Source organism: Cervus elaphus, chromosome 2, assembly GCF_910594005.1.
Source record: "Cervus elaphus chromosome 2, mCerEla1.1, whole genome shotgun sequence".
In the NCBI taxonomy this organism is placed as follows: Eukaryota; Metazoa; Chordata; class Mammalia; order Artiodactyla; family Cervidae; genus Cervus; species Cervus elaphus.
The window spans coordinates 22626561-22652320 of NC_057816.1; the positions used below are offsets into that span (position 1 = coordinate 22626561).

The 25760-nt window shown below is 38.8% G+C and overlaps 2 protein-coding genes across 3 annotated transcripts; both read left to right on the plus strand.

The window, feature by feature from the left end:
• On the plus strand, positions 1-25760 carry LOC122675550 (olfactory receptor 8B3-like). Of its 2 annotated transcripts, XM_043874457.1 has the most exons (3): positions 1-66; positions 23370-23415; positions 24814-25760. In XM_043874457.1, the coding sequence occupies exon 3, from the start codon at positions 24831-24833 to the stop codon at positions 25758-25760; it is 930 nt and encodes a 309-aa protein (XP_043730392.1). In that variant the 5' UTR covers positions 1-66; positions 23370-23415; positions 24814-24830. The 2 variants fall into 2 exon arrangements, with proteins under 2 accessions (XP_043730392.1, XP_043730401.1); XM_043874466.1 differs by lacking the exons at positions 1-66; positions 23370-23415 and adding an exon at positions 21110-21118 and having other exon boundaries at positions 24825-25760.
• LOC122675561 (olfactory receptor 8B3) lies at positions 8608-9558 on the plus strand. The gene has a single exon (XM_043874479.1). The coding sequence runs from the start codon at positions 8614-8616 to the stop codon at positions 9556-9558; it is 945 nt and encodes a 314-aa protein (XP_043730414.1). The 5' UTR covers positions 8608-8613.

Sequence of the window (25760 nt, forward strand, 5' to 3'; positions counted from 1 at the left end):
AAAATGGAGGTGCAAGGCCCGGGCAGGCCAGAGGACATGGCTGAGGAGGACACGAGGGACCATAAGGTGAGTGAGTTCACACGCAAGATCCTGGAAGCCAATGAGCACGGCCAGACCGCGGCTCCCCCTGGGGCCCCCTCAGTGGATGCCCTGCCCTCGGCCTTGGCCTCTCTGGTCTGGTGGGTCTGAGCCTCACTGCCCCAGGCCTTGCTGCCCCAGCTCTGGGCTTTTGTCACACCCCAGTGTCTGGGCTCTCAGCCTCCCGTTCTCACGCGTGTGCCTCCACCATATCTTTGGGCTTCAGGCCACCTTTGGGGCCGTCTTTCACTTCAGGATCCCATCTCTTTGTGTCTCAGTCCGCCATTTTGTATGGGTCACCTTTCTGTACTTCAGTCCCCTATTCTCTGAAGGCGCCTTTCTTGAGGTTTGTGTGTTCTCAGGTTTCCCTGTGCTCAGGACTTACTGGCTCTGCAGCTTCTTCACTCTTCTTTGCATTTTTGTTGTCTCTAGCAGCCACCATCCTCTGTGTTGTGATCTCCCACCTCCTCAGGCCCTTTCTTTCCCACTTGCATTTTAGGCAGCGAGGACTCACTTCCTGTCCTGCTTGTGTTCCCATTTCCTCACTGTCTACAGCCTGAGTGCAAGCACCTTTCCTGCTTGTTGTTTTTCAGTCGCCAAGTCGTGTCTGACTCTTCTGTGACCCCATGGACTGCAGCACACAAGGCTTCACTGTCCCCCAGCATCTCCTGGAGTTTGCTCAAGTTTATGTCCATTGCATCAGTGATGCCATCCAATCGTCTCTGTCGCCCATTTCTCCTTCTGCCTTCAATCTTTCCCAGCATCAGGGTTTTTCCAGTGAGTCTGCTCTTCACATCAGGTGGCCAAAGAATTGGTTTCAGCATCAGTCCTTCCAATAAGTAGTTAGGGTTGATTTCCTTTAAGATTGATTGGTTTTATCTCCTTGTTATTCAAGGGACTCTCAATGAGAGTTTTCTCTAGCTAGTTTGAAAGCATCAATTCTTGGTGCTTTCTTGTTCTGCCTTCTTTATGGTTCAGCTCTCAAAATCGTTCATGACTACTGGAAAGGCCTTGACTATACAGAACTTTGTTGGGAAAGTGATGTCTTTGCTTTTTAACACACTGTCTGGGTTTGTCATAGTGTTCCTGCCTAGAAGCAGTTGTTTCTAATCTCCTTTCCTGATGGCTTATTCTTTTGCTATGAGGAAGCAGAGCTTGTTTCAGGCAGTTTGTGAGGGAGGGGTGGAGCCAGACTAGAAAACGCCTTTCTTGGGAATTACAATAGGACTGGTCTTTGGCAAGGGAGTAGGGGCTCCTTAAGGGGTTGCCCTGCCCAGGCCAAACGAAGAAACCTGGCTGGCTCCTCCCCCGAGGCTCTGGCCAGTTTGTTGTGAGGAGTGGATGCATCAGGCTTTGCACACAATCAAACCTGGTCTGCATAGATAATGTCCCAGCCCATGAAGAGTCCCTGGCATGCCCCACAGACACACAGATACCACCCCCAGCCGTGCCTGGAAAGGGGCTGAAAGTGGAGCGCTTGTTGTTGAATAGGTGAAGGCAGAGAATGATGGCTGCTGAGCCCCAGCACACTGCTAGGAGGGGTCCTGGCACCCCATGAGGTGGGAGTGTTCCTTGCTTTTACAGGTGCCTGGCAGATCCCAACTCCACCCTGTTTTTGGAGCCTTTCCTCTTTGTTACCAACTTACAAAATCTGTCCTCTTACCTTTCTTGCGTTTTTTTTTTTTCCACCTCCAGAGAATAACTTTGATTTGGAATGATACCTTTTGGTACCAAATGTTTAGAAGCTGCCCTCCCCCGCCCCCCCCCCCCCCAACTGCAGCCCTGTAGGTGCTAGCACTGTGAAAATACAGTTTCTGCTATTTCATTATAAATAGATTTTTAAAAAATTTTAGTTATAAGAAATCCCAAGAAAGAAAAGAAACAAGGCCACTGAGCCAAAGCCACAGTTCCGTCTCCCAGCATGGAGGAGGGAGAGTGGTGGGGCTTGGGGGCACTTTTGCTCTCTGACAGCTCTTTGTTCACCAGTGCCGCTGCCCACTGAGTGGCGGCAGCAGGGGGTTTTGTTCAGGTGGGAAAGCTCACTGGGTGCTAGGTGAACTTGAGTGTTTTTTGACCTTAATGTGCTTCCTGCCAGTTTGTTTTCATGTAGCCTGGTGTGTCACTGTTTTGAGCAGACCATTCCATACCTGTTGCTAAGGGAGAACTGTAACAGGCAGTGGAGCAATCTGCCCATGGAGAAGCCATTTACTTGGAGCCCAGTCAAGGTCTTGAGAGCCTCTTGTCTGCATCTTCCTACATCTTGCATCATAAGACATCTCCTAATCTGTGATTCTGCCCATTTTGTTGTTAACATAGTGCACACACACACAAGTGATGATGTGCATTTTTACAGAAAGTTAATAATGGGGAATATCCTGTCTTTGACTAATTATGAGACCAACTCAAATTCTGGCCAAACTGTGCAGGTCTGGGAAAAACCATAGACTTGAGCATGCAGCACCACCCTAGGGAAAGCACAAAGGAGGCTATCAGCAACTGAACGAGCTTTGCAGGGTTGAAAGAAAGCATACAAGCTTAAGAATTCTGCTATAAATTGAAATGAGAAATGTACAGCAGGTGTCATGTAAAAAAGATCTGAGAAAGCTTCAGACTTACTAGCAGGACTGCCAGAAGGTGATTCTCTCATGAAGCTAGTCAGAAGAACCAGAGGGATGTGACTGTTCAGTTTCAAAGATAGTAACAAAATATTAAAGGAATTTGAAAAATCAATATAACATGACATCAACAAAGGTCACAGTAATTTTCTAGAGACAAAGTCCAAGGAAGTGAAGATAGGTGATTTGCCTGATGAAGAATTCAAAATAGCTGTTTTAAGGAAGCTTAGTGAACTACAGGAAAACAGAGAAAGACAGTGCAGTGAAATCTTGGAAACAGAAAACAAAATGAAGAGCTTAATAAAGAGGTACTGATAGAAATCATAAGAAAGAAATAAATCCTGGAGCTTAATAATGCAGTGAATGAAGTGAAAAAATGTGATAAGAGCAGCAGCAGATTAGATCAAGCAGAAGGTCTGTGAGGGAGAGGATAGGACATTTGAAATTATGCAGTAAGTAGAGAACAAAGAAAAAAAAAATGAAGAAGAGTGAAGAAAGTTTATGTGAAATGTGGGATGCCATCAAGAGGAATATTAGAGACAGTATTAGAGTCCCAGAGGGAGAAGAATGGAGAATGGAAAGCATTCTTAAAGGAATAATGACTAAGAACTTCCCAAATATGGGGAGATATTTGGACATCCAACTTATAAAGTTAATAGGTTACCCCAATATTTCAACTCAAAATGGTATTCTCTAAGACGCATAATTAAGCAGTCTGATATTAAAGAATTTAAGAAAATCCAGAGGAAAAACAAAGGAGCCCTCATTAGACTGCCAGGAGATTTCTCAAGGGAAACCTTGCAGCCTAGGATAGAGTGAGACAATATACTCAAAGTGTTGAAAGAAAAAACTGCCCTGCCAATCAAAGTTATCTTTCAAAGATGAAGGTGAGGTAAAGACTTTCCCAAAGAACAACTGAGAGAATTAATTAGCACTTGACTTCACAAGATTTACTGAAAGGAGTGCTTCAAGCTGAAACAAAAGGACACTAATTAGTAACATGAAACATAAAGTATACAAAATATTGGCAAGTATAAAAATAAAGTCAAATTCAGAATACATACTGTAGGATGGTGATGTGTTAACCAGTCAACTCTAGTAAGGATTAAAGGACAGAACTATTTAAAAATAGCTGTAACAACAGTAACTTGCTAATGGATACACAATATGAAAAGAGGTAAATTGTGATATCAAAACATAAAATGTGGGAAAGGAGTAACATCATAGTGTTTTTGTGTGTTATCAAAATGTTATCACCTTAAGATAACACTTACCACATTAAGATAATACTTAGGTTATCTTATGTAAGTCTCACAGTAATCACAAAGCAAAAGCCTACATTAATACAAAAGAACAAAGAGAAGGGAATAGAAACACACCGTTATAGAAAATCATCAAATCATAAAAGAAGACAGCAAGAGAGAAAGAAAAGAACAAGGGAGTTACAAAACAGCCAGAGAACAATTAGGAGGGCATTATTCCTTACCTGTCAATCATTATTTTAAGTGTAAGTGATTTAAACTCTCCAATCAAAAGAAGTAGAGTTGCTGGATGGATTAAAACAAAACAAAAAACCAGACCCAATTATGTGCTTTCTACAAGAGACTTATTTTAGCGTTAAGGACACACACAGACTGAAAGTGAGGGGATGAGAAACGGTGTTCTATGCAAGTGGAAACCAGAAAACAATAGCAGTAACCATACTTATATCAGACAAAATAAAGTTTAGCTCAACAATTGTAATGAGACAGAGATGGTAATGATACCATGATGAAGAGGAAACATTACAGCTGATACCACAATAATACAAAGGATCAGATTGTTATGAACAGTTATAGTCAGACAAATTGAATAGCCTAGAAGTCATGGATAAATTCTTAGAAACCGTCTACTAAGACTGAATTACAAAGAAGGCAGAAAAAATCTAAACAGATCAATAACAAGTAAGGAGATTGAATCAATAATCAGAGACCTCCCAACAAAGAAAACCCCAGGACCAGAAACTAGATGGTGTTACTGGTGAATCCTGTCAAACGTTTAAATAGGAATAAATGCCACAACTTCTCAAACTTTTCCCAAGTGTAAGAAAGAACACTCTAAAAATCATTTTACAACCAGAATTACCCTCTCACCAACACCAGGTAAAGACACTATAAGAAAAGAAAACTACAAGCCAATGTCTCTGATGAATATAGATGCAAAAATTCTCAACAGAATTCTGACAGACCAGTTCAATAGCACATTAAAAAATCATGCACTATGATCAAGTGGGATTTAACCATGGAATGCAAGAGTGGTTCAACATATGCTAATCAATAAATGTGCTATATCAGATTAATAGAATGAAAGATAAAAATCATATAATATTTCAATAGCTGTAGCAAAAACATTTGAAAATTTCAACATTCTTTCATGATTAAAAAATGACAGGGGATGGATTGTTAAGGGGGATAAGGGAACTTTTGGGAGTGATGGAAATGCTCTAGATCTTGACCATGGTCATCCTTAATGTGACTGTATTCTTTTGAAAGTCATTGAACTGTATTCTTAAAATGAGATCGTGTTATTGTATCTAAATTATTCCACCATAAAACTGATTAAAAAAAGAATATTACAAGAAGAACCAGTCTGAACATCTTATATCCCCTGCCCCTGAAACATTTTCCATAAATAAAACAGATTTAGTTTTCTATTAAACCAGAGCCTAGTAATTTTTAACTTACTACAGAAGTTTGAATAAATGTGGGTTGTATAAAATGGAACACCACTAAGCAGTAAAAGGACAGGCTGTTGATAGAATTATTAGGATGGACTTAAGAGCATCGTGCTTAGGGGAAAAGGCCAATATCAGAAGTTATATGTTGTATAGTTTCATTTGTTGTTTTAACAACCCAACCATAGAGATGAAGAACAAGTAAGTTAGTGGTTATCGGAAGACAGAGATGAAGGTGGGAGGGGATAGGTGTGACTGTAAAAGCGTAGTTTAAGGGAGTTCCTTTATGTTAGTAAATGAGTTCTGTGTATGATTGTGGTGGTAGCTACATGAATCTATAAAAGGTCAGACAGAAACACGTACTGCATATAAAATTGCTCAAAGCTAAATAGAGCCTATAGTTTTGCTTTTATACTGCAGTATAGGTGTAGGAAGCTGGGTGGACTTCAAAGAAATCTATCCATTATTTTTTCAATTTCTTGGGACTCTATAATAATTTCTAAATAAAAAATTAGATTTTTTTTCACAAGTGTGTGTGTGTGTATGTGTGTTTTAGTTGCTTAGTCGTGTCAGACTCTTTGTGACCCCATGGATTGTAGCCCACCAGGCTCCTCTGCCCATGGGATTCTCCAGGCAAGAATACTGGAGTGGATTGCCATTTCCTTCTTCTGGGTCTCACAAGCATAAATGTAAGCTAATACATACTTAAGAATTTTAGTCATACTTTATAATGAGGCTTATTTACAGGGATTTTTCTCATAGATTTAATTTTAATCTATTAAAAGCAAACACATATTGAGTCAGAATACCTTAAAGTAAATTTCCATAGGATTATTCTTATAGTAAATAGTGTTTTATTAAACAATAACCTCTGAAATCAATTAAAAAATCCTTTGGTTTATGTCTATAAAATTTTCATAAACTGATTATTTAAAGAGACTCAATTATTAGTGGCTCAGTCGTGTCTGACTCTTTGCGACTCCATGGACTCTACAGCCTGTGGACTTATCCAGGCCAGAATTCTGGAGTGGGTAGCCCTTCCCTTCTCCAGGGGATCTTCCCAACCTGGGGATCGAACCCAGGTCTCCCACATTGCGGGCAGATTCTTTACCAGCTGAGCCACCAGGGAGTTTGTAAAGGGCCATGGTAAGTAATCTTTCCTTAAATGTTCGTATATCTTTATGAACTAAAATTCTTAAAACTGATGTTACCTAGAATTATAATTAGTGAATTTTCAATGACATTAATTATTTGCATCTTTATAAGGGAGGGCAGAGAATGATTTCTTTTATGCTCTGGGGAATGTATAATCTGTGATGGGAAATTAACATTTACTGTCACAGATAGAGTGTAAACATACACACTGATTTCTTCCCTGCAGAGTTGGGGAGGTCCTTGGGGGTACCTGTACCTGGATTTCTAATCAGGTTCAAAAGAATTATGAACCTTATGCAAATGCTATGTGCTCTGTGACCTGGTGGTTCGGATGTCTGCCTCTGGTTTCCTTTCACAATCTCTTGGTAAATTTATAGCTACAAGTTTGATCTAAATCATAGACTGACTCTTGGAACATTGAGACTGTGAGATTTATGCTATGATTCTTTGCCTGTGAAGGAAGAAGATTCTGTGGGTACATCTGCTTGGCTTTGATATCCCCTAGGCCAGTTCTTCTTCTAGGACAGTGGAGGTGAAACATGCATAAAGGGTCAGCACTGAGTTCTTTAAATGGATGGAGAGTGAGTTAACCAAGTTTCTGTATTTTGCTAAATTCCTCTGTTGCCAAAAATGAGGAAAGTATTTATATTGAATAACTGAAAAGTCCAAAGTCAGGACCTCTGACTCTACTGCCTATATTGTTCTCAGCATACCCTCTGTATTGGCATTATCTTCATTCTGGTTGCAAGGGAACTATAGCAATTCCAAGTGACGAATCCAGAACATAGCAATATCAGAAGAGATTTGGGTTTTTTTCTAAAAAAATTTTTATTGAGATGCACTATACACAAAAAGTCAGACATGACTTGGTGACTGAACAACAACAGTTATACACATAGGAAATACACATAATACACATAATAAGTTGACATTCTTGGGCTTAGTCTTGATGAGGACCTTAGAGATTCATTAAAACATGTGTTTTCTGTGAAAATGTTAAGAACTCTTATTTAGGTGATACAGGAAACAAAAACACTCCCTCTAAGTTATGAAGTCAACATTATAAGAAAGTTTATGGCAAGGTACTAAGCTAGAGTTAAAGGTCATTCTTTCATCTTTAATACAACCAGTATAAATACAGGCAGAGATTGAGTGTAGAGATGCTCAGTTTATTCTTACATTGCAAAACTAACTCATTACCTTCCTTTCACCTATCTATGTAATAGTCACAGTAGCCTGATTTAGTTATAACAAAATGTGTCAAGCAGTTATCCTTTGCACTGAATTATAACAAGGTATCTTTTGCTAATAAGTATACTGCTTGAAATGTTTTCACAAACTTAACTACTAACTTAATCAGCACTCAAATGAATTCTATTTCTCATTCTTGTCATCCTACAAAACCTAGGAAAGCACATCCACATTCCTTTATTCATTCTCTGTGCAACTAGGATAGAACAGAGGAGGGCAGTGTGTGGAAACCCTGAAATGCATGGTTAAGTATAAAATTTAAGATATCAAGGTTCACCTCAATATCTGTTATCAATTATTGACTTCCTGAATTCTTGAAGCATCTGAAACTTTAGAGACTATAAGAGACTTCCTGGTTGCAGAATACTATATGGTCTCTTCCCTGTAGGAATCCCTTCTTAAAGGAACCTGCAGTATGTAGTAGGATGATGGAAACATGAGTTGAAAATAGGAAGTGGTAAATCAGATGGATATGGAGAGAACTGGGCATACCTTCCCGCTCCTAAAGCCCATCAGCAAGTAAGCTTGTTCCTCAGCTAGTGTATCCCCCTATTTTCTAGTGAAGATAGAGCACAGTTGTTTGTCATATGCAGTTCATTCAAAAGACAGTGATTTAAATGTTGAGAAGTGTGTGCCTTCAAGACACTATAAGGCAAAGAAGTGTTTACATGATTTCTGCCAGACTGAGATTCTTTTTCATAAATAAAGCTCATATAAAAGTGAGTTTGTAAAGGACAGAGCTGTGTTCCCTACTAATGAAATTTTCTTCTGTTCTCACAGATTTCTGAAGTTGAGAATAGAATGCTGGCTAGAAATGACTCCTTAGTGACTGAATTTATTCTTGCTGGATTAACAGACCGTCCAGAGCTCCAGCAACCCCTCTTTTACCTGTTTCTAATGATCTATGTTGTCACCGTGGTGGGCAACCTGGGCTTGATCCTTCTTATTGGTCTAAACTCTCACCTCCACACCCCCATGTACTATTTCCTCTTCAACCTGTCCTTCACTGATCTCTGTTACTCTTCTGTTTTCACCCCCAAGATGCTGATGAACTTTGTATTCAGGGAGAATACCATCTCTTATGTGGGGTGCATGACTCAGCTGTTTTTCTTTCTCTTTTTTGTCATCTCTGAGTGCTACATGTTGACCTCAATGGCCTATGATCGCTATGTGGCCATCTGTAATCCCTTGCTGTATAAGGTCTCCATGTCCCATCAGGTCTGTTTGGTGTTGTCTCTGGCTGCATATGTGATGGGGTTTGCTGGAGCGTCTGCCCACACAGGGTGCATGCTTAGACTAACCTTCTGCAATGTTAATGTCATCAACCATTACTTGTGTGACATCCTCCCACTCCTCCAACTCTCTTGTACCAGCACCTATGTCAATGAGGTGGTAGTTCTCCTTGTCGTGGGTATTAACATCACAGTACCCAGTTTCACCATCCTAATTTCTTACATCTTCATCCTCACTAGTATTCTTCATATCAAATCTTCTCAAGGAAGATCAAAAGCCTTCAGTACCTGTAGCTCCCACATGATTGCTCTTTCTCTTTTTTTTGGTTCAGCAGCATTCATGTACCTTAAATATTCTTCTCCTGGATCTATGGACCTGGGAAAAATTTCTTCTGTTTTTTATACTAATGTGGTGCCCATGCTCAATCCTTTGATTTACAGTTTGAGAAACAAGGATGTCAAAATTGCACTGAGGAGATCTGTATTTGAAATCCAGAGGAGAAACATGTTCTAACTAGTAACAGCAATAATGTAAAGACATTCAATTTTGTACTTAATTTTTATTATATATCATGATGAGATTGTTCAAAATTTCATTACTTCTATGGATTATATTATGTGTGGTATAATAGACTTGTGTTATCATTTCTCTTGTAGCTCTTCTTGTCTCATTTTTCCTACATATCTCTTGTAACTTGTAACAGTTTTAGTAAACAACTAATGGGATCTTTATAATAGGAAAATATGAATTGATTTTTTTAAAACTACCTTTAACTTTTGGGCTATTCCAAATTGAACAAGTGTGGTGTTTATTAAATACGTAAAGATAAAATTAGAGTTTGCTGATCTAGACACAAAAGTGCCAAACACTACAGAATAATTCTCTTGTGAAACAATATTGTTACTGGTATAGTCAGAAGGCCTTCCTCAGTGATCAGTGCAAAGAAATAGAGGAAAACAATAGCGTGGGAAAGACTAGCGATCTCTTCAAGAAAATTAGAGATACCAAGGGAACATTTCATGCAACGATGGGCTCAATAAACAGAAATGGTATGGATCTAACAGAAGCAGAAGATATTAAGAAGAAGTGGCAAGAATACACAGAAAAACTATACAAAAAAGATCTTCATGACCCAGATAACCACAATGGTATAATCACTCACCTAGAACCAGACATCATGGAATGAGAAATCAAGTGGGCCTTAGGAAGCATCACTACAAACAAAGCTAGTGGAGGTGTTGGAATTCCAGCTGAGCTATTTTAAATCCTAAAAGATGATGCTATTAAAAGTGCTGCACTTAATATGTCAGAAAATTTGGAAAACTCAGCAGTGGCCACAGGACTGGAAAAGGTCAGTTTTCATTTCAATCCCAAAGAAAGGCAATGCCAAAGAATGTTCAAACTACCACACTATTGCACTCATCTCACACGCTAGTAAAGTAATGCTCAAAATTCTCCAAGCTGGGCTTCAACAGTACATGAACTGAGAACTCCCAGATATTCAAGCTGGATTTAGAAAAGGCAGAGGAACCAGAGATCAAGTTGCCAACATCCGTTGGATCATGGAAAAAGTAAGAGAGTTCCAGAAAAGCATTTACTTCTGTTTCATTGACTATCCCCAAACCATTGACTGTCGATCACAACAAACTGTGGAAAATTCTTCAAAAGATGGAAATACCAGACCACCTGACCTGCCTCCTGAGAAATCTGTCTGCAGGTCAAGAAGCAATAGTTAGAACCGGACATGGAACAATGGACTGGTTCCAAATTGGGAAAGGAGTATGTCAAGGCTGTATATTGTTACCCTGCTTATTTAACTTCTGTGCAGAGTACATCATGCTTAATGCCAGGCTGCATGAAGCACAAGCTGGAATCAAGATTGCTGGGAGAAATACCAATAACGTCAGATATGTAATTGACACCACCTTTATGACAGAAAGCGAAGAGGAACTAAAGAGCCTCTTGACAAAAGTGAAAAAGGCGAGTGAAAAAGCTGGCTTAAAACTCAACATTCAAAAAAATAAGATCATGGCTTTAGGTTCCATCACTTCTTGACAAATGGGGAAACAATGGAAACAGTGACAGACTTATTTTCCTGGGGTCCCAAATCACTGCAGATGGTGACTGAAGCCATGAAATTAAAAGATACTTGCTCCTTGGAAGAAAAGCTATGACCAACCTGGACAGTATATTAAAAAGCAGACATTACTTTGCTGACAAAGGTCCATCTTCTCAAAGCTATGGTTTTTCCCATACTCATGTGTGGATGTGAGAGTTGGAGTATAAAGAAAGCTGAGCACCAAAGAATTTTTGCTTTTGAACTGTGGTGTTGTAGAAGACTCTTGAGTTCTTTGGACTGCAAGCAATTCAAACCAGTGAATCCTAAAGGAAATCAGTCCTGAATATTCATTGGAAGGACTGATGCTGAAGCTGAAACTCCAATACTTAGGCCAACTGATGTGAAGGACTGACTCATTAGAAAAGACCCTGATGCTGGGCAAGATTGAAGGCAGGAGGAGAAGGGGACGACAGAGGATGAGATGGTTGGATGACATCACCGACTTGATGGACATGAGTTTGAGCAAGCCTGGGAGTTGGTGATGGACAGGGAATCCTGGTGTGCTGCAGTCCATGGGGTCACAAAGAGTTGGACATGTCTGAGTGGCTGAACTGATAGTCAGAGGGATTTAAAGAAATGTCTTCATTGCAAATTAATGTAGAAACAGATCCACCTGATGTTGTCATTTTGTTCTATTTTTTGTAACACTTCCTTTGATCTTGCTTTTCTTGTTCTCTTTTAAAATGACAAAAATCTGTTTCACCTGCCACCTGCTTCTGAGAATCTCTATCAGGCAAATACATTTAGTACTCAAGAGGATACATATAATTCTACCACTGATTTCCAAACGTAGCATTAAGAGAGGGTGATTAGAGGAATAATACATGTGTATCTGAGGATCCCAATAAGTATGATGGGCAGTTTGTTATCAAATTTGTATTTATTACTATCTACTTGACACAAATATTTTGAAAAAGGCATATGGTTTTACTGTAAATTTCATCATCGCATTAGGAAAATACTACACATAGTGTTAGGAGAAACATTTTAGCCATGTCTCACTTATCCACTGAAGTATCATCAAGGGTGTGTATTAATACAATAAACCATATCAACATTTTCTGAAATTACTTAAACATTGTTTCACCAATGAGATAATAAATACATTTACCTAGATGTTGCTCCCTATAGTTTTTTTCTACAATGTTTTCCCATTCATATATTTAGAGTATCATACGTAGTGGTAGGTCACAAAATTCTTGTTAATTGGATTATCTTGTTTGGATAACAATAATAAATTTAATGCTATAAATAATAATAGAATATAATAATAAATTACAATAATAAGAAATCAGAAAGAACTTTGGGGTATAATTTCTTTTGGGAAGTGAAATGTGGCAGCCATGGATAGGTGCTGCTCACCCCTTTTCAGTAGAACCATTTGTGGGGAGCATCACTGACTGTCTGTAACTGCTATTCCCTTGGATCCAACATACTGTTTAGGCAGAGTCCATGTTTCCTCTAGGATGTCCTCAACCATTGACTTAGCTTGGTCATAACAGAGCTGGCCATTATCTTTGTAACATAGATCTCTTCTGATAGGCAGTCTTTGCTTAGGGACTTATCATACTATTTGAGATTTTTCTTTTTGAACTACACTGTAATCTGAGGTTTTTCTACCAAATTCTTCCTTCTCTCTCTCCTTTCGTAGGTGTCACACTTTCATCCTGGTCTGAAAGCTTTTTCACTGACACCCACTCCTTCCCATTTTATCTTTCACAGGCACTTAACCACAGTAAATGTCTTGGAAGTCTAATCATTTCTTAGCATCTGTTTCTTGGAGAACTCAAAATAACATAACACTAACTGATTTTAAAACTTAGTCTTAGGATATGGTAATCAAAACAGATTGGTTTTGTTATAAATATAGACAAATAAATCCATGGGACACAACAGAATATTTAGAAACAGATCCCTACTTACATAGTTTATTGATTTTTAACCAAGCAACTATGTTAACCTGGAGGTAAAGAAAAATCTAAGCAATTGATGCTGAAAATGCTAATTAATCACGAGGAAAAGTAAACTTTGATTTCTACCTCACATCATACACAAAATTAATTTTAAATGGATCAAAAGTATATACATAAAACTGTCATGAAGCTTCTAGAAGAAAGCATAGAAAATATGTTAATATAGGCACAGATTTCTTAGACATATTCTGGAAAACACTAAACCTAAAAGAAAAAAAAATAAAATGAGTTTCGTTTAAATTAGAGCATCTATGTATCAAAAAATATTTAGAGGCAGGCCACAGATTGGAAGAATATTTGCAATACGTATATGTGATAAAGTTATTATATCTAGGATATGTAACAACTTAATTAAAGTTTATCTCAGTGATAAAAAGACCATATCATATATTTTCAAATGATTTGAAAGACGCATTCTAAAGGAATGTGTAAATGGCCAATAAGCACATGGAAATGTGCTTAACTTGGTGCACCCCTTAGGTATGATAGATAGCTGTTCAACAGTCCCTTACCAGCTGTACTATGCTCCCTCACATCATTGTCCAGACTTTTCCCCTTGAGTGGTTCAAGCACTTGTCAGGTCTTCTTCAGGGTCTCCCTCCATGTTAGACCTTGCAGCCTCTTGTTGGAGTCTCTATTTCAGAGGTCCAGGCACCAGCTGTGGGGCATCTTCAAACCCTCCATTAATCCAAGCAGCAATCCTGTAGAGCTTCTCCTCTGAGATTCTAGAATTTGGTAATGCTTCTTAGTCTTTCTTTTTGTTCCATCAGTCCTGGAAGTAGTAGCTATTTTTTATAGGATATTAGTCTTTATATTTTCCCCTGCTGCTTACTATACTCTGTGTCTATCGATCCAGTTCTCTTTTTTAAAAATGTCCTCTGTAGGAAGTACGTAGTATGCTATTTTTTTTTTTGACTGGAATTTGATACAGGGAATACATTTTATGTGATTGTGTTGGACTGACTTGACCCTCTCACAAAGCATATCCAGTCTAACTTTGATGACAGTGATTAGTCAGGAACAGTTATTTGGCTATAGTCTTTTCTGCCAAAATTGTTTAAACAGGCTTTTGTCTTTGTAGCTGCTGAATTGGTAAGATTAAATCTAAGTATTCTGGTAGTCCTATTTTCACTGCATGGGAGAGATTAGCTGAGGTTGTAGTAGAACCAAGCAAATAGAACATGGGGGGAGAGACACACCTCCATGAGTGGCTGGCCCTGTCCAACCAAATAAAAGGCCATGTATATTTGTGGCTTACCAGTTTCACATACTTTTGGGGAGTATGTTGGTTTATCTAGGCAAAATATAGTTGCAGGCATGACACATGGCTTGGAGTCTGAATGTGATATCCAAGTACCCAGAACACGCTGCTGGAAGTATGAGTCAGCAAATGCCTGGCCCGGTCTGTGAATCAGCAGGCTTATTTTGCAGGATGATTTTATATTCTGTAGATCAACCTGTCCAAAATGATCATTTAAAAATATTAAAATCACAATTCATATAAAACTAAAATGCTTAAGGCTTTAAATGTAGTGTTTTAGAAATAATTATTACTATAGAATTTGATGCAAAAATTATTTCAATATATTAAGCATTTAGGATATTTGGAAGTATCATGCCTGTAAATTGATGAATTTCTTGAAGATACAGGTAATGTCATATATGACTTTATTGTCCTTCTGTATATGCTTCATGCATACTATTTTTTTTGGGAAAAAAAGTTTGTTTTATTCATGTGGAATTCCTAGATGAACAGAGCCTAAAGTGTATGCTAGATAGATGCTCTCAGAAGGGTAACAATAGAGTGTGTCTGATGTGATGGCATATACCATACTCTGGTCAGCGACAAGCGTGGTTAGCCAAGTGAGGCATTCTCTGCTCTATTTCAACAGCTCAACCAAAGAGGTACTCCACCACCTGGTCACCAGCTAGGACAGTCACACACAAAGCGGGCAGTGCCTACTGTGGTCAGGAGTTCCACAGAGCTGCTGGGGGTGTTTGTTTCAGGTGCTCAGACTTGTGGTGCTCAGCTTATGGTGGTGGGAGGCTGGGCAGGGAATCCTGATGCTTGGGATTCCGTCTCCAAGTAGGTGCCCCAGTCTCTGTCTCCCATGTCAGATACTTCCATCTATCTCTAGCCAATTTGTCCTTTTAATGGCATGTAAGGAAATGGCAGCCCACTCCAGTGTTCTTGCCTGGAGAATCCCAGGGATGGCGGAGCCTGGTGGGCTGCCGTCTATGGGGTCGCACAGAGTCGGACACGACTGAAGCGACTTAGCAGCAGCAGCAGCAGCAAACTAGATGCAGTGTGATTGCTCTAAGAATGCATAGCCTTCTGAAAATTAGACTTGTTATTTTGAAATATTGGAAATGAAAAAATGAAATTAGTTCTAAATTTGTTGAACATTAAATTTGTAAGCAAAAAGAAAATAACTCATTATTTAAATATGATTTTGACAGCAAAGTTTTCAATGGTGATAAGAATGATTTAAACTCTGTATCTTACACATATAAAGTTTCTCATAGATGTTTATAAAAGAAATTAAAAATTACTGGTCAAGAATTGCAAATGACTATTTCAAGTACAAAGCCTGATACAAAAAAATTATATTCTGAAAGCAAGTACAGATTTTTATTTAGAATTATGAATATATTTTATTTGGGTTTCTTATTTAATAAAAAATCATATAAGAGATGTTTTTGGTTTTTTGATTAATTTACGTTACTATAGCATATAATGAATATACCGACTTTTCTGATTTTACCATCAAATATGACCCTAAATAGTTCCTAAAACATGCATTTACAATTAATAAATAATACAAAATTTACGTGATCAAAAGCCAGTCATAAAATAGAATATTTTTTTCAGTATTTTTAGCTGGTTTTGAGTAGGTGGCAGATCCAATAACCTAGCCCAACAATACCAGAAATGACAATTGTTAAATAGCTTATTTAGTCAACTTTGTTCTCAAATTAGATTAGGTGGTTAGGGGGTATTCACTGTATGCTTTAGGTGAATGTCTTCAGTTGTTAACGTCTTCAAGTAATTTTCTCCCACTCCTCCTCCCTGTGGTCTGAAACTCCAATTACATACATATGAGGTTGCTTGATGTCTTAGGACTCATTGATGCTGTGTTGATATTTTTTTTTAAGAAATATTAATGATTTATTCAATATGATACAGGATACAAAGTCCATCCCAGTCAATGAAAACTGCTTTTTGAACCCTGCAAATCTACATCAGTATTGCACCTATATTTATACGTCTCTACGTATGTAGATATTTACATAGACAACCCTGGTCATTTCAACTTAGAGAAGCAACACCATTTTGAAAGCAATGATAACGTGTATCCCTGTTCTTTCTGTGGCTTCATTGCCTTAAATACATATTGAGCAATACATGGGCAGTGTTTCTTTAAATGAGGAAGAAAACAGAAAATCCACTGGTTCAGAGATGCCTAGGGTGCTTTGTATTCTATAGAATGTGACCAGATGCTCTGGAAGGCTTTAGGCTCTTAAAGAGAGAACAATCCAATCTGTATCCATTAGGACAGGCTAATGAACTGCATTTCTAAGGCTTGACTTGGTTCAATTAAATGAGAGACAAGCTAGCTAATAAAACCATCAGATAAGCTGGCTAAGGCCACTGAGTTTATTCCACATGCAGAGAGATTCCTTGGGACGGGACCAGGTTTACCATTCCACACTTTCCAAATATACTCTATGGAATGCCAGTCCCATAAAACTGTGTTGATATTTTTGTTGTTCTTTTTTTCTCTCTGGATTTCATTTTGGGTAGTTTCTATTGCTCTTCTTTAAGTTTACCCATCAGCTCATCATTTCTTCTGATGTGGTGTTAACTGCATTCAACACGTTTATTTTTACAGACATTTTTTTTTTAATTTTGGAATAGTTTTAAATTTGCAGAAAAATCGTTAATGTAGTACAGAGTCTGGTTCCTCTTGCTGTCTTACATCAGGCTTCCCTAATGGCTTAGCAGTGTGATACATTCATCAGTTAATGAACCATTAGTGACACATTATTATTAAAGTCCATACTTTATCCCAATTTTCTTAGTTTTTATCTAATGTTCTTTTTCCATCCTAAGATCCCATTCAGAATACTGCAGTGCATTGATTAATTATGTCTCCTTGGAGTCCTCTTGGCTGTCACGTTTGCTCAGACCTCCTGTATTTTGGATGAGTTTGACAGTTTTTTGAAGAGTATTAGGTATTTTGTAGAATGGGCTTCCCTGGTGGCTCAGCAGTAAAAGAACTTGCCTGCAATGCAGGAGACATGGGCAGGAGATGTAGGTTCCATCTCTAGGTCAGGAAGATCCCCTGGAGAAGGAAATGGCAACCCACTCCAGTATTCTTGCCTGGAAAATCCCATGGACAGAGAAGTCTGGCGAGCTACAGTCCACGGGGTCACTAAAGAGTCAAGACAAGACTGAGCGACTAAATAACAACAGCAACATTTTGTAGAATATCCCTCAATTGGGATTTCTAGTGTTTCTCTCATGATTATTTTGGGATTATGTATTTTTTTTGGATTTGGAACATTTTTCCATTTCATAGATTGTATTTTTCAGATCATAGAAATCAGCATTTTTTTTGTCTTTCCTTAACATGAAAATTTTTCCTTGAATGTATAGCATATATTAATAACAGCTCTTTTTTCTTGTCTATTAACTTTAAAATATGTGTTATTTTTAGCATGTTTCTACAGATTGAGGTTTTTCCTCATTGGATTGAGTTTTCCTGCTTTTTGCACACTTGGTTTTAAGCTAGTTTTCAGTTAGATTTCCTGTTAAACATGAAGGTTGCCATATTTTTAAACTAAAATTATTTGTAAATTTTTTTTTTTTAAAGAGACAAGCTTGACTGTCACTCTTGGTGATAGAAATGCAAACAAACTATGACAATTGGCAGAGCTTATGGAGCACAAGCTTAAATGTCCCAGTTGATTCTGATTATTTCTTTTTCCAGGGTTTCTTTCTTTATGTCAACTACATTGAATTTCCTCAGGTTTGGGACATGGATTCAATATAAGTCAGAATATCCTTTATGGAAACACCCAAGTCAAATCCCGTGTAAGACTACTGACCCATCTGGTACAGCAGTGTCTCTAAGGGTGGAATGGAAAGGAGTAGATGGGTCTACCTCATACTGATGTTAGAGATTAGAGACGTATTACTGAAACACAGACTAGTCTTCCATAATAATTACTTAGTGGTCTACTGAACAATATATTGTTTAAAATATTAAGCTCCATAAGTTTTTACACAAATTTTACTAAGTTTTTCAAAAACATTTCAAATTGTAATTTATGAGGTCTAATTTATATATAATAAAACATAAAAATATGAGATATACAGATTAGACTTTTTGCCTAAGTATAAAGTTATTTAATCATCACCCAGAAAAAGATATGGAACATTTCCATGACCCCAGAAATTTCCCTTATGTCACTTTCTAATCAATAGCCAGCTCCCATGCACCAGTTGAGGTAACAATTGCTGTGATTTCTGTCACTCCAGAGTAATTTTTCCTGTTCCTAAAAATCTTATGAATAAAATCATACTGTTTATAATCTTTTTGGGTCTTCTGTCTTTGTTCAGCATAATGATTTTTGTATTTCAAGCACATTGGCACATGTGATAGGGCATTTTTTTTTTTTCTGAGAAATAGCTCATTGAATGTATTTTCTACAATTTTATTATCTATTATATTCTCGTCTTGATGGAAATTAGACTATTAAAGTAAAACCTCAGTAAACATTCTTGTACAAGTATTTTTTTTACATGCACTAATTTTTCTGGATGATGTATAACAGTGGTGGAATGTCTGGATCAGATGCTACCTATGTATGCAACTTTATTAGAAAATACCAGTTTGCTTTCTAAAGTAACAATCCAATTTTTCTCTTCCAACAGCAGTGTATGAAAGCTCCAGGAGTGCCACATCCAAATATACACTTGGTGTAGACAGTCTTATTAATTTTAGCCATTCCGGTGTATATGCAGTGGTATCTCATTATAATTTTGATTTGATTTTCCTTGGGACAAAGGATGCTGAGGTACATTTTTTCAAACATATTAATATTTGAGCCTGTATCTTGGAATGATAACTTTAAACAGTTTTTAAATACATACTGGAAAAAAAGAAATACAGCTGCCTGTGTTCTTAGATGATATGATTATCTCTGTAGACAGTCCCTCAAAATTGACAGCAAGAACTACCAAACAAACAAATGAACTCAGTGGTAAAGAATCCGCCTGCAATGCAGGTGATGTGGGTTTGCTTCCTGGATGGAAAGCTCCTCTGGAGAAGGAAATGGCAACCCTCGCCAGTACTCTTGCCTGGGAAATCCCATGAACAGAGGAGCCTGGTGGGGTACAGTGCATGGGGTCACAAAAGGATTGGACGTGACTTATCAACTAAACAACAATAATGCAGCAACTAAGACCTGGAGCAACCAAATAAATAAAATCAAGAAATAAAAAAAGGAACTGATTCTAAAGTTTATATAGAAAGGCAAAAGACCCAGAATGTCAAATACAGTACTGAAGGAGAAGAGAGTTATAGGAGAGAGACTGTCCAACCTTAAGATTCTATGTGTGTGTGCATGTTAGTTCAGCTGTGTCAGACTCTTTGTGACCCTATGGATCGCGGACCACCAAGCCCCTCTGTACATGGAATTTTCCAGGCAAGAATACTGGAGTGGGTTGCCATGCCATCCTACTGGGCATCTTCCCCACCCAGGGAATGAACCTGCGTCTGTTATGTCTCCTGCATTGGCAGTCGGGTTCTTTACCACTAGCACCACCTGGGAAGCCCAAGACTCCCTATAAAACTATAGACAACAAGTCAGTGTGGTGTTGAAGGAAAAGACAGTGGATTAAAAGAGAGAATCTAGAAGTAGACCTACATAATATAGTCAACTAATCTTTGATAAAAGAGCAAAAGCAATCAATGGAGAAATGATCGTCTTCATAACAATTGGTGCTAGAAAGACCAAATGTCCCTATGCAAAAACATGAATTTAGACTAGACTTTACATCTTTTTAAAAAAAAATAAGAATCTAGAACCCCACCTTAGATCTGCTGAGTTAGATTCTGCCTTCCCATTTCCTTTCTGGCACTTGTAGATTTAATTTTCTTTTTATTACAGAGTTACATTTAAAAATATATTAGCCAATGATTCTGGATGTTTGCAGTAGCTTAGCTCAGTGTGACATAGTACTGCAAATTAAAATCCTATTTAGTTAATAAATATTTACATTTTATGCACCTTTATGATAGTATCAGTTCAGTTCAGTTGCTCAGTCGTGTCCGACTCTTTGTGATCCCATGAATCGAGGCACACCAGGCCTCCCTGTCCATCACCAACTCCCAAAGATTACTCAAACTCGTGTCCATCGAGTCGGTGATGCCATCCATCCATCTCATCCTCATCCATCTCACCCTTCTCCTCCTGTCCCCAATCCCTCCCAGCATCAGGGTCTTTTCCAATGAGTCAACCCTTCGCATGAGGTGACCAAAGTATTGGAGTTTCAGCTTCAGCATCAGTCCTTCCAGTGAACACCCAGGACTGATTTCCTTTAGGATGGACTGGTTGGATCGCCTTGCAGTCCAAGGGACTCTCAAGAATCTTCTCCAACACCACAGTTCAAAAGCATCAGTTCTTCTGTGCTCAGCTTTCTTCACAGTCCAACTCTCACATCCATACATGACCACTGGAAAAACCATAGCCTTAACTAGACGGACCTTTGCTGGCAAAGTAATGCCTCTGCTTTTTAATATGCTATCTAGGTTGGTCATAACTTTCCTTCCAAGGAGTAAGCATCTTTTAATTTCATGGCTGCAGTCACCATCTGCAGTGATTTTGGAGCCCCCCAAAATAGTCAGCCACTATTTCCACTGTTTCCCCATCTATTTCCCATGAGGTGATGGGACCAGATGCCATGATGTTAGTTTTCTGAATGTTGAGCATTAAGCCAACTTTTTCACTCTCTTCTTTCACTAGTATGAAACTTAATCTACTGCTGACTTTGTTAAGTTAGAACATATTGGGCTTGAGTTAAAAAAAGGAACCAGGAATTAGCAAAAGAAACAGCTCAGTGAAAAGGATAACTGTTTGACACATTTTATTATAACTAAATCAGGCTACTGTGACCATTATATAGATAGAAGAAAGGAGGGTAATGAGTTAGTTTTGCAATGTTAGGAATAAGCTGAGTATCTCTACAGTCATTTCTCTGCCTGTATTTACACTGGTTGTATTAAAGATGAAAGAATGACCTTTAACTTTAGCTTAGCACTTTGCCATAAACTTTCTTGTAATGTGACTTCATGTAATATAAACTTGGAGGGAGTGTTTCTGTTTCCTGCATAATGTAAATAAGACTTCTAACATTTTCATAGAAAACGCATGTTTTAATGAATCTCTAAGGTCCTCATCAAGACTAAGCCCAAAAATGTCTATCTTGTGGGGCACATTTCAAGTTTGTCCTGAGTAATTTTTGGTACTCTTGTTATTTCTAAGGATCTGGTAATAATAGTTGGGACTCATTTTAGTAATGATTGGGTTTTCAAATGTCCTATGTATAATCCATACGAAAGATTTTACAAATGTTTTTCTTGTGTCTCTGCTCTCTTTATACTTTCTCATTGAGTTCCCCTGACTCCATGACTTTAACCTCTGTGGAAATGGTCCCCAGATCTTTTTTTTATCAGATTGTCTTCCTCTTGAGCATTATTTAGCCTTGCTTGGGTTGTATACTTCTTTTTAGTTGCTCAGTTGTGTCCAACTCTTTGTGACCCCATGGACTATGAAACCCACCAGGCTTCTCTGTTCATGGGATTTTTCAGGCAAAAATACTGCAGTGGGTTCCCATACTTCTACTTGCTTGTCCAGCTGGAAACTGAAGATCAGCATGTTCACAACTGAATGCATAATGTTTATGAACATTCCTATTCTTTCTGAATTTTCTGTTTGTAGTAACATCATAGTTTAACCTGGCACCTAGGCTAATATCTTTGGGATTTTTGTCTATTTCTATCCCATTTGTGAGAAGCTCTACCGACTTTCCTTTCAGTATCTCTTTTTTTTTTTAAATTTTATTTTTTTTTCATTTATTTTTATTAGCTGAGGCTAATTACTTCACAACATTGCAGTGGGTTTTGTCATACATTGACATGAATCAGCCATGGAGTTACATGTATTCCTCATCCCGATCCCCCCTCCCACCTCCCTCTCCACCCGATTCCTCTGGGTCTTCCCAGTGCACCAGGCCTGAGCACTTGTCTTATGCATCCAACCTGGGCTGGTGATCTGTTTCACTATAGATAATATACATGTTTTGATGCTGTCCTCTCGAAACATCCCACCCTCGCCTTCTCCCACAGAGTCCAAAAGTCTGTTCTGTACATCCGTGTCTCTTTTTCTGTTTTGCATATAGGGTTATCATTACCATCTTTTTAAATTCCATATATATGTGTTAGTATGCTGTAATGTTCTTTATCTTTCTGGCTTACTTCACTCTGTATAATGGGCTCCAGTTTCATCCATCTCATTAGAACTGATTCAAATGAATTCTTTTTAATGGCTGAGTAATATTCCATGGTGTATATGTACCACAGCTTCCTTATCCATTCGTCTGCTGATGGGCATCTAGGTTGCTTCCATGTCCTGGCTATTATAAACAGTGCTGCGATTAAAGTATCTCTTGCATGTGTTTATTTCTTGGAATTATTCACAGTAGCACAGTTAATTCAGGGCATTTTTATCATTCATTGACCATTTTCATTGCCTCTTGTGAGTCACCTTGTCTCCAGTCTCTCTTATGCCAGGCCATTCTACCATCTGTTGCCATATTAATCTTTCTAAGCTTGCACTTAGATGATTTCAATGCCATGTCAAAAAAAGAAATAAAAATCTTGAATGGTTTCTAATGGCTTCCGATAGTGAGCTGACCTTGATTTTGGCATTTGAAAGCTTCTTCTATTGACCCAAATCTGCCTTTTGATCTATGCTGTCAGGGAGAGACATTGAGACATTTCTGAGAATTTGTAGAAATCCTCTTTGTGACACTCAGGGAAGATGGAAATTACATTATTTTCTCTGAATTCAGCAGCTTTGATCTGGAGTGCTCTTAGATGAGATCTAAGAGTTTAGCAGTGACCTTACGTGCCTTACTGATGTCTTTCCTGTCTTACACTTAGGTCTGCCAAGAAAAACACCAGAACTACATAAGCCTTTGCCTGCAGGGTAAGAATTTTGCTGTAGTGTCCAACATAGGTTCCAGGAAAGATGGGAAAGGGATCCTCATTTCTTTATTCTTTTATTATACAAATACTTACTGGGTGCCTATTATGTGCCAAGTATTGCTCTGAGGTGCTGCAGAAATAACTCTGAAGAAAATAGAAAAAAATATAGCTTAGATTCAAACGTTTGTGAGTACATAAATGTGTGTTTATGTGTGGTGGGAACATGCAGGGAACAAATAAATGTATAGTATTTCATATAGTGATAGATGCTAGAAAGAAACCACGTGGATGGAGGGGAGATTCTGCTTTTCTATTTGGGGATGTGTCCTGTTTTGTAAGAAACTAAAAGGTCTGTAAAGTGGTATACTTCCAAAAAGTCAGTGTTGTTATCATGAACTAGGCTGAATATGCAAAGTACGTAATTTCTTTTTGCCTCAAAGTCTGACCTCTGGGGAAAACACTAAGAAAACATAGGTCTTTTAATTTTTAATCAGGTTCCTAGGATTTCCCAATTCATAAAAACCCGTGGGTCAAATTAGCAGGTGGCTCCCTGGGCACCAGCAGATGCTATTTACACCCCCTAGTCTGGAGAGGACACTCTTGCAGAGCCACCATCAGGAATCATGACCTGTAACTCGTGGCATCTCAGAGCCAGAGCTACTGAGGTCTGCTCTGGCTTCATCAGTCTAAAACTCACTGAAAACAAAACAACAGAAAACTCTGTTTTAGGTTGTTCTCCCTCAAAATTCATCAAAGCCACTTGCCCTTCCATGCAAATAATGGAGAAGAGTTAATTAATAAGGTGAGCTGACCTTGATTTTGTCATTTAGAAGCTTCCAAAACTGATCCAAATCTGACTTTGGATCTGATTCTGTGCTGAATTTAGCAAGGAGAGACATTAGGACCTTTCTGAGAGCTTGTAGAAGTCCTTTACCTGACATTCGGGAAGGGTGAAAGTGACTTTATTTCTCTGAGCTCAATTAACCCAGCAGGACTGAGGTCCTCATGAGGTGAGTGTTGAATTTTATCTGTCTTGTTACTCATCTTCCACACCTCATCTGTGGAAGCCTGGGACTCCCTGAAATGACACATCTTCTCTCTGCTGAGATGATCACTGATCATCGGGTGGGCCTGGTAACTGTCAGAGCAGAAGCGGAGCAGAGAGGCTGTTGTCATGAGGTTCAGGGTCACTGAATCTTATCCCTGTAGAACTTGCTCATTAGTGTTTTTGATACACATCTTTAAAAATTCCCTCAGCCTTTATACAGAAGAGAAAACAAAGGCACAGAGGGGGTGGGCTGGGGTTCCTTCTTGCATTCTGGGTCTCTCTCATTAGAGTGGGGTTGGGTGGAGAGAGCGGGGTACTTATTTTAACGTTACCCTCTGTCCTGTTCTCCAGGTGTGTCCTAGGGAAGAATGGCCCCAGAGAATGATTCTTCAGTGACTGAGTTTATCCTGCTGGGTTTAACACAGAAGCCAGAACTCCAGCTGCCTCTCTTTTTCATTTTCTTGGCAATTTATGTGGTCACTGTGGTGGGGAACATTGGCTTGATTATTCTTATTGCTCTGAACCCTCACCTGCACACTCCCATGTACTACTTTCTCTTCAACCTCTCTTTCATTGATCTCTGCCACTCCTCTGTCATTACCCCTAAAATGCTGATGAGTTTTGTGAGCCAGAACATCATCTCTTATGCAGAGTGCATGACTCAGCTCTGCTTCTTCTCCTTCTTTGTTATTGATGAGTGCTGTGTTTTGACGTCAATGGCCTATGACCGATACGTGGCCATCTGTAAGCCCCTGCTCTACAAGGTCTCCATGTCCCATCAGGTCTGCCTCATGCTGACGGTGGGTGTGTACGCGATGGGGCTTGTGGGTGCCGTGGCCCACACTGGGTGCATGCTGCGACTCTCCTTCTGCGATGGAAACATCATCAATCACTACATGTGTGACATTCCTCCTCTCCTCCAGCTCTCCTGCACAAGCACCTCCATCAATGAGCTGGTGGTTTTCATTGTGGTGGGCGTCAATGTCATAGTGCCCAGTGTCACCATCTCCGTTTCTTACATCTTGATCCTCTCCAACATCCTCCACATCCGTTCTGCAGAGGGCAGGTCCAAAGCCTTCAGTACCTGCAGCTCCCACATAATCGTGGTTTCTATTTTCTTTGGATCATCTGCGTTCATGTATCTCAAGCCTTTCCCTGCTGGGTCTCTGGATGAAGATAAAGTGTGCACAATTTTTTACACCATTGTGGGGCCAATGGTGAATCCTTTCATCTACAGTTTGAGGAACAAAGATGTCCAAGTTGCACTGAGTAAGACTTTGAGGAAAAGGGTGTTCTAA

What these genes read in the sequence shown, in the direction of transcription:
- LOC122675561 (XM_043874479.1), top strand. Translation starts at nt 8,614, where the DNA reads ATGCTGGCTAGAAATGACTCCTTAGTGACTGAATTTATTCTTGCTGGA.